General features: G+C 40.4%; 2 protein-coding genes across 2 annotated transcripts; both read left to right on the top strand.

Annotated features, from left to right (window-relative positions):
• The first annotated feature begins 3,217 nt into the window (after positions 1–3,217).
• LOC148729205 (UPF0764 protein C16orf89 homolog) lies at positions 3,218–5,605 on the top strand. The gene is made up of 4 exons (XM_088725381.1): positions 3,218–3,539; positions 4,124–4,499; positions 4,670–4,731; positions 4,836–5,605. The coding sequence occupies exons 1-4, from the start codon at positions 3,281–3,283 to the stop codon at positions 4,946–4,948; spliced, it is 810 nt and encodes a 269-aa protein (XP_088581507.1). The 5' UTR covers positions 3,218–3,280; the 3' UTR covers positions 4,949–5,605.
• An 8,422-nt stretch (positions 5,606–14,027) lies between these two features.
• On the top strand, positions 14,028–14,873 carry LOC148729204 (uncharacterized). Its single transcript, XM_088725113.1, has one exon. The coding sequence runs from the start codon at positions 14,028–14,030 to the stop codon at positions 14,871–14,873; it is 846 nt and encodes a 281-aa protein (XP_088581239.1).
• Positions 14,874–17,909: the final 3,036 nt, after the last annotated feature.

Raw genomic sequence — 17,909 nt, 5'->3', positions numbered from 1 at the left:
CCTAGCATAGTATTTTTTGTTCTTACTCTGCATAGTATGAGTCATATTTTGGGAAGCCCGCTGTTACAGCTACGTAAGAGCCCACAGTTTCGATTTTAAAGAAATATTTTTAATTTCTATTTCTAGCTTTTTCAACTGCCCGCTCGAAGCCCTCAAGCCGATGTTTGTTTATCATATCATTATCTTTACGCTTCATTTCGCTTCAAGCCCATGTTTGTTTATCATATCATTTTTACGTTTGGTTTTTTAGGTTTCCTAAAATCCTCTGGCGCAGAGCACACGATCATTAGAAGTGCTGTATCTCTTTAACGAATGCGAACTATTTCAATAGTTTTAGAACTATAGAAAATCTTCGCAGTTATATAAGGTTCTTACCACAAAAGCAGTCCAGTGCACCAGTTAATAGCCACCCGCTATTGAATTAAACCTTGAAAGTAGACTTCATTCAATTAATCCGGTAATGTCCATGGAAACAATCAGTCATACGTTTTCCGAGGTACCTACGTAAATTAAAGAGGTGGACAGTGCGAATCTTCCTTCCCGAAATTCAAAATTTATTGCCCACATGCGCGACTAACAGCACAAATGTCATCGGAAATGGATTGGTGAAGAAGTTTCACGACCGTATGACTTTTTTTAGTTCCGTTAAGTATCTGAAAAAATAGCTTGTTCAAATTAACAAATACTAGATTTTAACAACGACGAAACTGAAGAAGACATCTTAGTGGGGAAGGGTAAGGCTAAGATGATCGTGGGTAACGCAATCTCCATCCCGTCACTCCTAGCAAAAAACAAAGATATATAAAATTCTCCGACGTACGCGTGGCTTTAAAATTATGAACACTGAAAATAGGTTGTTTGATATAACATGCTCTTGACTCAGCTTGAGACCCCATGAAGGCATCATAGGCGGGCAGATTACTCAGCTACGCTTGTTACGATGTAAACAAAACACGTCGCTCATTGTTTTGCCATGCGGATATGCTCCGCTAATAAAATGCTAATCCCTGTCTCGGCAGGTAGTCATCTGTCAGATTTAAGTACACGTCATTTGACATCAATGGGCTAAGCATAAAAAATTCATCATATGCAGAGCATGTTTTGAATTCGTGTTGGGTAATTCAAGATATAAAATTCCTCTATTCCCAAATTTCAATTATCAACTTGAATTTTAAACCATGTATTTGCTTTCACGATATCGGCAACTGATCGTAATTCTACTTTTGATTTCCGAATTTGGACAATCTGCGCATTCCTCCAACACCAGTCTTTATAGAATACGTAGAGAATCATCAAAGACTACTGAGAATCATCAAAGACTACTGAGAAGGACTTTAATCTCTCTGAGCAAGTTTGTGGACTTCTTCGCAAAGGAGTACAAAAAGTTTAATATCGACGGGATTTTTGGTCTTCAGGCACTCGATGGTAAGTAATAACATCTCACACAATATAGTTTGCTAATCAAACTTTATAGAACTACAAATATTATTAGAGGATCAAATGAATTAGCCTCACTAAAGGATCATCAAATGAAAATGAAACCCTAAGGCTCTGCATCAGTGACTAATTATTGATCGCGGTTACATAAAGTGGGTCATCACCTCAAGACGATAAAGACAAGTTAACAAGCACCAGCTTTTTCAAAACAGCTATCATGAAGAGAATTTGTGCCAACAATGCCGGTGCAACCATAGAGAAATTCAGTTTGGCTATTAAGGCAAAACACAGACAACGTAAACAAACAGAGGTGAAGTTGCACGTGTCAGAAATCACAAAAAATGTTTTTCATTCAGACATTTTTATAGGAAAAAGAGGTTCTCAATGAGGTTAACCGATAGTCGTAAAACGGCCAAAAAATTTAGTCGTTAGGCACAAAAATTGACAAATTTCAACTGATAGTCCTTCAGAAAATTTCAGGTGACATCAATTGAAAGACATTAACCGTTGGCCCTAAGGAGGGGCCAAAATTTTAGCCGTTGGCCGTAAGAGTCATCAACCCAAAAGGGAGATAAGAATTTTGGCACCAAAATTAGCCATAATTAGTGCAAGGAGGGTCGTCTTAACATAAATTCAGCACAAATTTATCATTTTTACGCCGTAAAAATTTATGCTCGGACAGCACAACATGAAGGACACTACATGATTTCGAATAACTCCAAACTGGGTGTGATATGGGATTTTATTACACGACTCGGGCAGTCAGAGGGCCAATAACTAAAATCAACCAATCAAAATGCTCTATTGCCGGTCCAATATTCTCTAAGTATTGGACCGGGCACTGTCCTGAATGGTCCCGAATGATACCACACTTGTGTCCCTTTGAACTTCAGTCGTATAATAAATCTCTTATTAACCAAGCTTACTCGGGACCGTACTGGAAGAACATCGGCCCTCGGTCTTTTTTGTACGGACATCGCTGCGCTCGGTCCGTACTGTCAAGACCTCGCTGCGCTCGGTCCGTACTGTCAAGACCTCGGGCCGATATTCTCCAAGTACGGCCCTCGCGCTTGGTTAATAAGATATATTTATTCACCGAAATAACGCATAAGAAATTCCTCAACAACGCAAATCTAAATGTCTTCCGCTTTGAGATTAAATAAATTACCATCATCCCAAACGGAGTAAGTATAAACGTGTTCATATTCTTACGTATGTTTCTGAGGGTGGGTGGAGGGCGAAGCCCCTATTGACGTAAGCGACATAAGCAGTAGCCCAGACTCCCAGTAGATAGTATGAAAGCTTTTATTTCATAGAGAGAAAGACTCGGACAAAACCGTAAGAGCAAAATGATTGCCATCTTCATAAAATAGCGTGTGCTTGTCTGCAGACTTTTCCTAATGCAGCAAGGGAAATTTGAGGCAACTACACGGAGGCCAAATGTTGTGCTTGCTGGACCATATGCGAATCAAAGACCATGTCAAATCCATTCCACGATGAAATAACAGATGCATATTGTGCTTACACTTCAGCTTCCACCACTGGCGAAAGCTCCAGTCGTCAGTGCTAAATTATCAACATCAAAGAACACTAAATTAATAATTGAAATAGCTATGGTCAAGGCGTTGCTTTTATTTTTTTCTTTTATTAAAAACGAGCGCTTTATTTTTAAGAAATTCTTCAGGACTTACTAAACAAGGTGGAAACCAATCGTATTCAAATACCAAAGAAAACATTCCAAGTATTGACCCGTCTACACCGCAAAGCGAGCTTTGTTTCCAATAAATCACAGCCCTACTTACAAGCTTCGGACCCAGATTACTACAGGCTCTGTTTCGTAGCTATGCATGCTTGGCAATTCCGGAGAGAGTTCCGGAATCTAAACACCAGCCTTTCCCAAATAAAACCACAAGACGTTGTAAATGTGCAGTTTGACATGCACACTATGGACCGGTGTATCTCGGAATTGATTGGATACCAGAGGTCTGGTGCGAAACCTTGTAACATCACCAAAGAATGCTGGAATTTCGTTCGAAGTGAGAACACAACAGGTTACATGACAACTCACCAAGCACTCTTCTTCATGGTTGGGGAAATCAAAGGTACCTGATTGCAAAAATCTTTTAAATCGAAGCAGAACTGAACAAAGGTTCAATCCTTTTCAAGCAAAAGACTCCCGTGACATTCAGCGACTCGAGACTATCATTTGACTTAAATGATAACCCCCGTACTTTTTAGACATTGTTTCGACGTTATTTCGGCGCTGCCACTAGCAAAGTAACTACTCCTTTTACTTCGAGAGCTTTTATACCCTTAACTGGTCATAAATGATCACTTTATTACGATCAACTGATTTTAAGTTGGTTTCAAGTTAATGACTAATTTATTATTTCCTTAAAGAACACCAGCCTTGCGTAAGTATTATGAAACCTAGTTATTTAATTTTTTTTTTATAATTATTTTTTAGCTTTTTTTTATTCAGCGACTTGCTCACAAAAATCAAGTGTCATCAAACAATTTGGTTTAGGAAAAGGCAATTTTGCCTTTCTTGATAAGAAAACAAATTAAATAGCATGGTCTTAGAAGACACTGGACTATAGACAAGTAGTGAAAACACTTGAAAAGAAAAAGGCAAATGCTTGTAAAGGCATATGAATTCTTAGAGCTGATCTTTATCTTTGGGCAGGTTGTCTACCCAATATCACCCAAAGACTCTACAGTTCTCACAAAGAAGGAAAAAGAACTATCGAAAATATATTTAAAACACTTTGTGCTAACATCTATAAACAAATGAGATGGAGGGAACTTGTCCTCAGGAGAAAGCACCAGTCAAGGAATGCTGAGGACAAAGACCTGTATATGGAACAATGTTACTTGTGTGGGATCTTGGGATACCATCATCAGTTTCTTTCACTTGACAGACTGTCAGCTGTTTTGGATTGGCAGCTCCCACCTGGTTGCTACGGTAGCAAGGATAGTCCCAAAAGCAGACATCGAGGCACGGAAGATAGCAACGGGAATGTAGAGCATGAGGACTACAGCGATCTTAATGATGGATTCGGGTATTAAAGAACTCAACGTGCTTTACATCTTTAATTACTAACTATTAACACAAGCTATCAGTATTCGGAGCAAATGGGTTAAATAAGCTTAAGAATTGTTTTTACCGTTCATATCTCTTTGTCACCTTCTTCTCTGACGCGTTATCGTATACCATACTCTTTACTTGTAGGTTAAAGCCAAGCGACTCTGTTGAACGAGTAATCAGAAATCGCTCAAACAACTATTTGCCGGGTGAGTTTCACATGTCTCGGTTATCGTTTGTGGGTTAGTTAATAGGTCGCTGCCTTTCTCTTACTAACTGCTAACCAAATTTCTTTTGTGTTTATTGTATTAAGGTAGATGTGAGAGACACATTACAGGAGTGGCAACAGGTCTACTGGGCGTCTACCTGAAGTGGCTATTGACAGAACCACCTCTCACCCCGGTACATCATCGTGGAAGGAACTAAATAACTAAAACATGATGGCCACAACTTTTTAAAATTCATATTCATTGTAACCAAAACAAACAAAAGAAGAGAGTTTGCAGTAATAGAATAAAATCAGAATTAAAACGGGGTATTAGCTTCCTGAAGAGCAAAACAGAAGGAAAAAAATGGGAAGTCTACTCACGTGCACGTGAGATAAATCAAAGTACTGGCATCGGAGACATATGCTAAAAACCTGGCTTCCCAGCACCAAATACAAAGAGCCACAATGGTCTATAAGTCTCTGCACGGCTTAGCTCCAGACTATTTACGTTCTAAATTTGAAAGGCGAGAAACTGCGTATAACCTAAGAGACTCTGAGAATAAGCTTAATATTCCATCGCCGCGCACAAACATTATAAGAATAGCTCTAGCTATAGTGGCACCACCCTATGGAACAGCTTCCTCGTGATATAAGACAGAGTCCCTTGGGTTATTTAAGCGTTTAATTAAAGAAGTACATTGTGGCACGGCATTTGTGGAAAGCAGCTTTAGTTTGGTTCAGGTTTTAAGTCTAGTTTTCATAATAGTATCTTATCCATTTGATGCATGTTGATACCGTTATATATTTTAAGTGTTTTATTATTTATAGCTGATGAATTGACCGTAGATAAATAAAGATTATCTGAGCCTTATAAATACATAATTGCTCCTTGCACTATCACCCCTGAATCACACATTAAGATCACAAGAATGAAAGAAAATGATCGCCTACCAAAAATGTCTTGATTTAGACAAATTCTAATTGTCAGCACCTTAGGCAATGTATGGAGAACATATGATTCCAATTTCTTAATCAGTATAGGTGAGGGGAGAGAATCAATTGCCTTGCTCAAGTCCGATGTTTTAAACTCAGACCACTCTTCTACAACCCGGCTCCTTTTTCCAGTTGCCTACGAACCGTAAAATCTTACTGTCCTATCCGTTGTTCTTTTTGTAGGCTACAAGGTGGTGGCTAACCATAAGTTTTGGGTCTACATATTCAGTTACTTGCTCATTGAGTAGCTTTTCGTAGACCTTTCCCCAGGCAGGTAATACAGTAGCCCATCTAAAAATTCTGACTTCTCGTCTTTTGATATTTTCAAACACAGGAATTTGTTCCCCTATCTACCTGGGGTTATCCACAGATCTAAAACAAAAAAAATTGTTTAAACCCAGTGCATATTGGGCTAAGTCTATCGCACCACAAAGCTTGTGGTGCTATAAACAACTCTGTTTGATCCGATGGCGGACTTCATGACGCATACATTGCCAACAGTTTTCATTCAGTACTGTTGTAAATATTTACCTTTCATTCGAGTTTCTTTAGCTCCGAAAATTTGTACTTCAATTGAGATTTTAACCGCTGTGATACGTGATGAAAAAAGTGGTCTTTTTCATAAAGACAAGTCCGCTGGATAAAGTTGGTTTTGTTTATCAGTTGACAAGAAAGGAACTTCTAGTTAAAAGGAAACCATTCGCAATTGTTTTAAGGATTTTTCCGAGAGTCGATTGAAATTTTTTTTGTCGTAAAATATGCCACAAAATTGTCACGAACAATGATTACAAACACATGAACTTGATCGCTTAAACTGAACATCATCGTTCTATTAAATTTATTCGACTTCCAAGTTGCATTTTTGTTACAGTAATATTGTAATCCGGCTGGCGAGAAAACCAACAGACTCAAGGTAGAGGCCACCTTGATTGGAAGCTTTAAGCTCAGTGTCGGTCAACTGTTAACGAAAACATGTTCAATTACCAAAACCATCCGAGGCACTAGATACAACTTGTCACTATAAGACTACTAAAAAATTCCCTCTGTTACCAGAACAGATCTACAACCTGAGTAAGGTTTTAAGTCAAAAGTGGAGTAACAATGGAGAATCCCTCCACTACTCGATCTGTTCTTGACCCGAATAACGTTTTCGTCAGCTCACAGAAAATATACAATGGCAGAAGGGCGTCTTAAATCAATGAAACATTCTCTTGTAGCACTTCATTCTTTAAGATCAAAACCATTTCCTTCGACAAGATGATAGCTAAAGATGAAAGCTGACGAGTTCGTGGGTTTCTTACCTAAAAAACGTACATAGAACTCAAACTAATTACACGAGTTACTTCATCGACAAACATTTTGTCTTTCATTGAAGAGTGTTCAAGTTCTAATCTGAAGCAATCTTTGCGTGGTACGGTGACAAGCAGCTTACGTATCGTGACACTGAATACAATCATTGGTTCCGTTAGTGCGCATATCTAATCCCTTCACTTGGTGTGAGAACCTGATGTTGTCAATAAAAAAGTTCAACCTGAGGCAGTACTTGTTTCACGACAGATTTCATCTTGACCTTATCACCCAGTGGATTACCACGTAGCGAGAGATGACTCAGACAAGGATTGAATTCCAAACTATCCACTAAACCACGAAAGTCATGTTCATCCAAATTTGAATAATCAAGACTTACACACATCATGCCGGGAAAGAAGCGAAAACGCTCAGTAAGCGGAGCAAGACAACCTCTGAGGTTGAAATTAGAGAAATCAAGAAGGTTTAAAGCCAGAAATGCTTCATCATATCCTCTGAGAATCTGAATCTTTAATTACTAACTCGGTGACAGAGACAACTTTTCCACAAACTGAGAAGTCACCGTGGGCGTCAAGAAAGATGTTGGTTTTTTTTTTTTTTTTGGTCAGTAACTAGCATTTTCTGTGAGACTCGTACGCTTAAAACCCGTCATTAATTCTGGATTTCTCTTTAAAGACATATTTTATAATTTAGTTAATTCGCTTTCGAAGTCAATCGTTGCAAGTACTTTGCCGATGAATCCCAAAAAAGTTGCCGATAAGTGTCTAAAAGTTGCCAAAATTTTTCTGCTTTTCATACCTTTTTTGGGTGTTAAAGATTAAAAATTCGCACATTGCTTCTTATCAAAACTTTTTCAAATTACAGATAGAGCTAAAACTAAAGAAAAAAAGATATATTGTGCAGACAGCGAGAGTCGTTTAACAATCTAGACCTCTCTTCTAGTTATTGATCATTTCAGTCCTTTATTCTCGTTACCTAAATGTTTGACTCAGGGATGCTAATGTATGGAGAAAATGGAGAAGAAAGATACTAGCCAATCTTAGGAGCCAAAGAGTTAATCAAGAAAATGTAATGTTGTGACAATGCAACAACTCTAGCTGATAAGTTAGTCTTTTGTCATTGTTTGTTTGCAAGGTACTGCATAAAAAATTGTAAGGAGAAATGAAATGTTAATCGTTACCGTGTTGGTTTTTTTGCAGATGGATGCGAATCACACATCACCGGAGTTGGCACGGCCCTACTGTCAATTTACCTTCGTTTCGTAATTGATGAAGAGTTGTTAATAGTGAATTCAACTGAAGCTAGCAATTTCTAAGAGCTAAAACAAGGATTTGTCAAAAAATCAGGACTTATCACAAAAATATTTATGATCTCGAAGTATTAATTGTGTAAATAAGGTGCTGAAAAGATTTACAAACTGGAAACGCTGTTATATCGGAAAGGAGCAAACTAAATAGACATAACTTAAACTGCAAGTGATTAAAAAAAAAATTAAGCCGTTTAGTCAACTACACTTTTTTAAGTAGTTGACGCATTTCCAAGTGACTAAGGAAAAAAATTTAATGGCTCGACGTATGATGTTTGATTTAAATGAAAATGGTGCAAGTCGTTTGAACTTGAAATCCAATCTCTTCAGTACCAAGATTACTGATTTTTTTTCCTGCTAATTAAGGCATTTAGTAATTGTCCTGATCCGTGCACACCACGGCTCGCGAAGAGATTATTCATGAGACGCTGTCACAATTCGAAACTAAGAAAAGAAATTACTAAATAAGGCAAATCGAGTTATGAGCTAAAAACTTTCTTTGATCAAGTTATTTTCATGTCAAGATGGTGACACCTGCCTCTAAGAGTACTCTAATATCTTTATAGACCTATTTAGACAAAATGAATTCAAAATTATCAAGGACCGTGCACATATTTCAGGGGCTCAACCAGAAAGATCTTCTTTGTAATTCTATCCAAGCAATGATTGATTTTCCTGAGGGTAATTAACACGCAGTGTGAAAGAAGGTTGCAATTTTAAAGATGAAAACTCTAGATAAGTTATAGCTTTTATTTAAAGGGTGGTTTCAATACGCAGTTGATACAACAAAAATATTTTTACAAACCCACTATTCTTTCCCTTTCCTTTTCCGCGATGTTCTCGAAACAGCCGAGAATCTTTTCGTCCATCAATATTATAGTAAGTAGTACTTGATGTTTGCTGAAAGCTATTACATACGATTTTCTGGATTGATTTAGGCAGCTTTTTCCGATTTGATTGACTTATGTAGAGTATTGGATCGCAAGAACGAACAATATTGTACAGGTAGGTATTTGAAAGACACTGGATTTAGCTTAAAACTTTTAAAACTAATGACGAATTGAGAACAGTTGTGATCCTTGAACACTAATGAATACACTACAAAAGAGACATTTATAAAGAAACATTTTTAAAGGAAAGAAACAAAAGCCCTCATCCCAAAAGAAGGTGTGATCAATTTATTTCAACATATTAACTCATACAAGTATAATGTAAGTCGACTTGAAATATGATATGTCTTCTAATTTTTTTTAGTTTATTCGATTAATATCCATATGTTTAGATAGTTCTAAGAGAAGAATATAAGAATAGGATATTACCGATCGTAAAGTGTGATCGCTTTGGTGGGATTTGTCATAAAAGGACTATTGTCGGTGACAGAGACAACTTTTCCACAAACTGAGAAGTCACCGTGGGCGTCAAGAAAGATGTTGGTTTTTTTTTTTTTTGGTCAGTTTTTCTGTAACTAGCATTTTCTGTGAGACTCGTACGCTCAAAACCCGTCATTAATTCTGGATTTCTCTTTAAAGACATATTTTATAATTTAGTTAATTCGCTTTCGAAGTCAATCGTTGCAAGTACTTTGTGCTGTTGGTAATATATTCTCCATATATAGTCCCATTTAAAACCAGGTGCGATCCCCATACCTGTGAGTATAAGACTGAAAAATAAGTCTTCACTCGACTTTGTTGATGATTCAGTTCAGGTGGCCCATACGTCAGATCCTGTCTCTAACAACAGACGCTGTCATAACTACCCTCACAAGAGTGGTCAGACTACACGATCCGATCATTTCTAATATTTGGCAAATATTACTCCTGGTCGCAAACTACCTACTCTAAAAAATCGCTAGCGCTCGATTGTAAATTCTCGTTATTACATTTCAACTAATGTGGATTATTTGTCACAGATTTTCCTGTATTTGCCGACGACATTCTTATGTCATCATGGCCGACCTGGGAGCTATTATTGGCCACCGGGTAAGGAAGAGTTTCTTCCGGTATTCATATAAAACCAAAACCAACATGTTAAGAAGACGTTAATGAACTTGTGCGCGTGCTTTGGGACTACGTAGGCTAATAATATCGTAAGTAAATCACGCGAACGTCGACCTTTTAATTTTGTGCGATTTTTTAGAGGGAGTTGAAGAGTTTTCAGTTTATCGAGTAGCAGTTTTGTTTAATGGTCGTTGTCGTTTACCGTGAGTCTATAGTTTATCGTGTTGGAATTAAAGTGTTTGTTTGGATTTCCCGTTTCGCTTCGAAACATTTTTGGCGACCACGATGGGAGCAAGGTATGAACTGTATTTTTTTTGAGATTTCGTTTGCGAGTTGAGTGCTATGGCTTCCGCTGAATCCTAGAGTTGCGAAGTTGTTGAAGTTACAGTGAAAAACGACAAAACTGGACCGAGTGGAGTCGACAAACAGAAGCAAAAGAACGTTCTGTTGATAGAGATTAAGAAAAGAAAACGTAAATCTAAGACGAAATTGACAAAACGCAGACATGAGTTGGAAAAGTATGCTTAAGAGATTCAGAAATAACGGACATAGAAAGTGCGATTGAACAGCTGTGGGCAGCGCTAAAGGACGTACAAGAGATTTTAGAGGAAGTAGCCGCATTCTATGTGGAATTCGAAGAAGAAGCTGCAAAAAAAGAAGCGTTTGAAGAGTCCGAAACGATCGAAAGAGAAGTACAAAAAACGGTTGAAGCGGGTCAAAATGCGATTAGAGTCCGCGCGTCCAAAACCGAAAATATGAACTGGCCATTAAGCGAGAACACAGCGGATCGCTAGGAGCAATCGGCCCGAGAAGATCAGCTTAACGAAAGTCACGGAAGCCACGACATCCGGAACCGATATTTGAAGCCGTTAACAGTTCCCACGTTCAATGGTGACATGAGAAAGTTTGAAGATTTTTGGGCCCTTTTTACAAGTCTCGTAGACGAGTCAATGGAGCCAGTACATTTGAAAATGGCAAAATTACGACAATGCCTTACAGGGAACGCTTTGGAAGCCATCCGTGGTCTTGGAATCACCGCCCCCGAATACGAGGAGGCAAAAGAAATATTAAGGACGAAGTATGGAGGTACGCGCCGGCTTCTGCGAGCCTACTTGGATCAACTAGAATAGGCGCCGTTAATAAGAAGCAACGATATCCACGCGCTGGAGAAGTTTTCTGACCTTGTTAGAATTACAGTGGTAAAGTCACAGGCCGAAGGAAGAGACGGTGAGTTATGAGATGTAACTCTTCACAGCCTGCTGGTAAAAAAGTTGCCTGAGTCGTCAGCTAGAGAATTACAGTCGCTGGTTAAACGAACGCGCCAGACAAAGATCAGTCAAAGCTTTCAGAGACTGGTTGAAAAACGAAGTGAGATTCCGAATAGAAGCGGTGGAAATGGTGGACGGGATTGAGTCGAAACCTGTCGAGCGCGCCAGATTTCCGAGAGTACCGAGGTGCCAGGGTCAGAGCTGGATGTGAAATTTACATACTGTTGCGATGGGGAAAGAGCCGCCTAGTGTGAAGCTTCCATGTTCTCTCTGTCACAGTTTCGATCACGGGGTGTGGTATTACAAGGAGTCCTAGGACAGAGGAGTGGATGACCGCTGGAAGATCGCGAAAGGAAGAAAGGATAAATCAGGATAAATGGCCTCACCTGACCCAGTGCAGTTTTCCCAAGCCAGCAAATGATGGACTTGTCGATCTTTTGATTGGCATTGATAACACTAAACTCCGTTATTCACATGTTGATCTCCGAGGAAATCTTGGTGAAAACCTATCGCCTGCCTCGGACCACTTGGGTGGAGTTGTATAGGTGCGCCTGACGAAAGCGAAACCGCGAGGACACGATCCCACGTTATTCTTTGCTTGTTCACTAGAGAGCCAATTTGGAGCGAGAGAAGAGAGTCCCGTTGTGATGTCGACAACAGCTTAAAGAGATTCTGGGAAATTGAGAAGTCTGACGCAGACCGCGATGACAGACTCGTACTCACCGAAGAAGAAAGACTAGCTTTAAGCAAAGCGAAAGATTCCCTAGAGCACAAAAATGGAAGTTATCGTGTAGCCTTTCCTTGGAAAGAAAACAAACCCGATCTTTTTGAAATTTGAAGAAGAACAGCCGTGTCGCCGAAGAATATCAAGCAACCATCCAGGCCTATGTTGGTAAAGGATATTTACGAAAGGTTCCCTCAAACGAACAGCTGCCAGCTAACGTATGGTATTTGCCGCATTTTCCGGTCGTGAGAATGGAGAAATCGACAACAAAAGTACGAACCGTATTTGACTGTGCCGCTAAATGTAATGGTGCTTCCTCAAATGACACGATTCATCCTGGGTCGAAATTACTGCAAAATCTTTTCAAAGTCCTCGTCCGTTTCCATCGAAACCCTGTTGGCTCGCCTGCGACATAAAAGAAATGTACCTCCAGATAGAGATTGAGGAGCAGGACCGATCTCACTTCCGACTGTTGTGGAAAGATCTTGACCCTAACCGAGAGCCAGATGTATTGGAGTTTAACCGTGTAGTTTTTGGAAAGAATTCAGCCCTAATGGAGTCGCAGCTCGTCGCGCAGGAAAACGCTCGAAAAACCAAGACCGTTTTTCCCTTGCCGCTGAGACCGTCCTTAAGTCAACTTATATGAGTGGAGATATACCGTCAATTGAAGGCATTATGGGGAGTCGCCTGGCATGGAAGCCAGGAAATGGATCTCTAATTCACCGAAAGTTATTGAAGCGATTCCATCAGAAGAACGCGCCACAGAGATCGTGTTTAGGGAGCTCATGATACAGACGTTTTCGGGGCGACGGCGACGTGACACCTAGGTAAACTGGATCAGAGGTTTCCGTTTTCGCGCCATAATTGAAGTTGTTAAGATTCTGATGACGGCCGGCCTTTGCGACTTCGGCGAAGTTCGTCGTATTTCGCTTTATAAATTGAGGCTTTTTCGTCGTAGCTTGGTTACGTTTAAAGAATTCCGCCACCTGCTCGTCCTTTACTACGACGCTAATCTTATTAGCGATGAAGAGTTCTTGGTTTTGTATGAAATATTTTCGTCTAAAATCCCTAATTTTCCAAATGAAAATCTCCATAGATCTGAGGTGTACGTTTGCGAGGTGCATCTACGAATTGATAAAGGAATGGCAGGAAGCAAAAATTCCCTTTTATGTTAAGAATTCAAGTACTGTAGGCGTAGGTGCCCAAAACTTACCTCGACGATTTGGATTTCACTGTGTTGCCTCGGGCATTTTAACCTAAAGAGAAAACGCAAGGTCTCTTGAGTTGGCCGAGACATCGTGTGATGATTTGTGCGAAATGTGATAATGCAATCACTTTAATACAAGTGACAAAATTGACAGTATATTAAATAAAACAAACAAGATCAACTCACGTTTTCACCACGACGGCAAACTTGAATTGAAAAGTCTGCACGAGGTGACGATTCCTCGGTGTCTGCGAAGTCCAGAGCCCGTTAAGTCGAAGCACATTGTGACTTTTGTCGATGCCTCTTAACAAGCTTATGGTGCAGCAGTCTATATCCGCTGTGGATACGATAAAGATACTGTAACCAGTCGCCTGGTAGCAGCAAAGAGCAAAGTGGCACCACTGAACCCATTGAAAGTACCCAGACTGGAACTCCTGGGTGCGATTTTGGGCTTGCGCTTAACACAGTCGTTACTGACGGCCTTATAAGTACCAATGCAGAGCGTGACGTTTTACTCTGACAGTACAGATGTTTTATGGTGGATTAGAGGACGCGGCAAGGACTTCCGATCGTTCGTAGCTTACCAAATTGGTGAAATACAGATGTTCACTGAGCCGTCGCAGGGGCAGCATGATTCTACCGAAGAGAATCCAGCCGATTTATGTACAAGAGGGGTCACGCCTTCAGAATTAGCCAAATGGTCTTTGTGGTGGAATGGTCCTGACTGGCTGACAGATGATTTCAGTAAGTGGTCAAAGATGAAAGTCCCCGACAGACCTGGTGAAATGCCAGAGATGAGAAACTCGAAAAGGAAAGAAGACATGAATGCCTATGCAACCCTTATGACGTGTAATCTTCAGAAAGGAACCGCACCGAAACAGAGCAACACGTTAAAAGAATGGAGACTAGATCCGAAACGGTTTTCCAGTTGGACACGTTTGGTTCGAGTACACGCGAGAGTGAGAAGAGTACTACAAAACATGGGCAACAGAGACAATACGAATGAAAGTATGGAACTGTTTCCCGAAGAATTAAAGGATGCTGAAGGAGAAATAGTGCGCTTGGCACAATGCAACGCCTTCTGTGACGAGTACAAAGCTTTGAGCTCAGGGAAGCTGATACCAAAGAAAAGCCAGTTGATAAAGCTTAACCCGTGCATCGACGACGATGGAGTTATCCGCAGTGATGGCCAATTAAAGTTTGCAGGTTTTCTTCCATATGATAGCAGATTTCCAATCATTCTACCTCGTGGACACTGGGTGACGAAACGTATTGTGAAGCACTATCACGAGAGGAAATCATGCTGCTGGAGTAAACTTCACTCTTTGCCAGTTGAGTGAGAGATTTTGGATTATCGCCGCACGCGAGGAGAATCGCGAGTGGGATCGTGAATGTAACGAATGTAAGAGAAGACGAAACAAGCCAGCTTGTCAGATTATGGCCCCACTCCCGCAAATGATGCTCCGTTTCAGTTTCAGACCATTCGCCCAAACACCGGTAGATTTTGCAGGTCCTTTCTATACTGTTCAAGGACGCGGAAAACCACGACAGAAACTTGGAGTGAAATGGAGATTCAATCCACCAGCTGCCCCACATTTTGGAGGAGCCCATGAAATAATGGTGAAAGCTGCTAAGAAAGCCACATAAGCCGTTGTTGGAGAACGGGACGTGAACGACGAGGAGTTAATCACCGTGTTTGCAGGGGTGGAGTCCCTTCTTAATTCCCGTCCGTTGACTTATCAGAGTTCAGATCCACGAGACGATGTCCCATTGACAACTAACCATTTCTTGCACGGCCAAATGGGAGGACAGTTCGCTGCTGAGGCCGTTGAAACCACTACTTTGCATCCGCGTCAACGATGGCGAAAGTTTCAAGACATTATTTCACGACTGTGGAGGAGATGGCTCAAGGAAGTTGTTCCAGCCCTTAATAGTCGACCAAAGTGGACTTCAGAAAGCCGAGACCTAAAAGTTGAGGATGTGGTCCTTGTAATCCAGCCCGATACCCCAAGAGGACGTTGGCCATTAAGACGGATTTTTTAAGTGTATCCGGGACGATATGGCCACAACCGTGTAACTAAAGTTGCTTGTGGTGTCAAGACTGTCATGAGACCGATTAACAAACTGGTTCCGCTTGGAATTAACTGTTAATTGCTTAGTTGGAAACACACTAGGACTACCTCCCAGTGTGGGGAGGGGGAATGTTAAGAAGACCTTAATGAACTTGTGCGCGTGCGACTCGCGTGCGCGTGCGACTCGCGTGCGCGTGCTTTGGGACTACGTAGGCTAATAATATCGTAAGCAAATCACGCGGACCTTTTAATTTTGACGTGCTCGATTTTTTTAGAGGGAGTTGAAAAGTTTTTAGTTTATCGAGTAGCAGTTTTGTTTAATGGTCGTTGTCGTTTACCGTGAGTCTACAGTTCACCTTGTTGGAATTAAAGTGTTTGTTTGGATTTCCCGTTTCGCTTCCGAACACAACACAATTACATCTACCGGTGACAGAAAAAAAAGCGTTATATCCTAGGATCTCTTAAAAAACAACAACAACAACAACAACAAAGGAGACCACCTGGTTATGGCTGGAATAATTGTAGTCTCCAGTGTGCGATTTGATCAAGCATTGATTGGCAGCCTGGGTGAGTTAAATTTTTCTACACCCATCACAAAGCGAAATAAAGAGACGGCATGAATGCTTCACGCTGTGTTGCTGATGTCTTTTCCTTGTTTCATCATGTCGGGTGGAAAGATTTGTACACCCAGCGTCAAACTTAAGGAATCTTTTATGCTTCATTTTCTGGAGAAGTCTTTTCCTGAGAACCCGTGTCGTCTAGATATCTCAAACGAAAACAAGTAAGTTGTTCATCCAATGCGCGCTAACTATCTAAAAACTAACCCCAGCAGCGCAACCTTCTGGAAGAAGCCACTCCGTCTGTAACCTTGGTAAAGGCAATCAAATGCACCATCTCCTCGTTGTGAGCTAGAAATACAGCATTCATGTGAAACAGGCTTGATTAGCACTGCTTATTTCGCGTTATTGTTATCGTTGAAATATTAAGATTAGTTAGTGCGGTTAATGAAAGGCGGTTGTCTTTATTTATCGCAAAACGCTACGATTATGACACAATAAACGAGCCCAACCGCTCTGTCTCCTTCAATTCGAGTAGTGCTGAGGCAGGGTGTAACAAAGAAAATTTTACTCCTGAACGGTAGATTCGATTTATAGGGAGTGGAGGAACTGCCATTCCTAATAACCCACCACAGGTACACCAGTGCGGAGCAAGTAATCCTGGCTGGATTGAAGGAGGCCATCCTAGTGTTAGTGATGGGGTTGTAGATCGAACGCTCTGCTTTCGTCATGAGGATGACAATTGTCAGATTGACAAGTACGAAATTTCAATTCGGAACTGCGGCCAGTATTATGTTTACAAACCACCTGTTTCTTATTCAATAAATAAGAAACAGAGATGGAAAAACTATACTTCTTCATATGTCACATAACTGTCTGAAAGAGTGATTCCAGCATAAACATAATTAGCACCTTCTTCACTAGATTCAGAGCGCAGACCCAGCTAGACGAAATAATTGAACAGTGAAAGGACCGTGTGGCGTGAAAAACAGGCTAAGTGCGGCTAAATGTTACCTTTCGAGAATGCTAATGAGATAATGACTTCTAGCAGCAAAGGTTCATAAACGGCTGCTTGTTTCCTTACTGAAATTTTGAGTTCCTTCCTTCTGTGTATTAAATGGTTCGAATGTGAGCAAAGATGTTGAACTACGAATATGTAAAAGTTTAAGTTGTTAAGAAAAGAATGTTTACAAGACAAGAGAGCAGCCTGACTTGATTAAATTACCTTAAAAAAATACATTTAAGTAATATCTTGAAAGATTTAAAAAATCTGAACTGATTTATCAATTTGGCACAGAAATCCTCGACGAGTGTTTTTATAAACCTATTGGTGCTGCAAGTTCCACAATTATCCCTGAAAGTCGGATGACAGCTTCATCATTTTGGGAGAAAGACATAAGATACGCTGCCAAATACGGGCGACCTTTTAGCGAGGCAGGCTTTGGATGGTGTTCAGGGAACAACAGTGAAAGCGTCTGGCTCCAGGCTGACCTTGGTAAAGAGTTTTACGTGGGTGCTGTTGCTACCCAAGGAGGCTCAAGTTATACGAAAGAATTTAAGCTGCGTTATTCTAGTGATGAAGGAACATGGCAAACGTATCAGAATAGGAATGGCAAGGAAGTGGTAATTGTTGTGAGCATTTGACTAGTTTCCAATTGAGTGACAGAAGTAAAAACCCTGTGCCCGGTCCACTCGCCGATTACTTTTAATTAGTTTCTTTGGATTTGCTATGGCTCTGAATGTCCTA

This window comes from Stylophora pistillata, chromosome 6, assembly GCF_964205215.1.
Source record: "Stylophora pistillata chromosome 6, jaStyPist1.2, whole genome shotgun sequence".
NCBI classification, from domain to species: domain Eukaryota; kingdom Metazoa; phylum Cnidaria; class Anthozoa; order Scleractinia; family Pocilloporidae; genus Stylophora; species Stylophora pistillata.
The sequence above is the reverse complement of the archived record's forward strand: the minus strand, read 5'-3'. Positions and strand labels throughout refer to the sequence as shown.

Coding starts and splice junctions, on each gene's coding strand:
- LOC148729204 (XM_088725113.1), top strand. CDS start 14,028: ATGCAGAGCGTGACGTTTTACTCTGACAGTACAGATGTTTTATGGTGG.
- LOC148729205 (XM_088725381.1), top strand. CDS start 3,281: ATGCATGCTTGGCAATTCCGGAGAGAGTTCCGGAATCTAAACACCAGC. Junction 3,540..4,123: donor CATGGTTGGGGAAATCAAAG/GTACCTGATTGC, acceptor ATCTTTGGGCAG/GTTGTCTACCCAATATCACC. Junction 4,500..4,669: donor GATCTTAATGATGGATTCGG/GTATTAAAGAAC, acceptor CTTTACTTGTAG/GTTAAAGCCAAGCGACTCTG.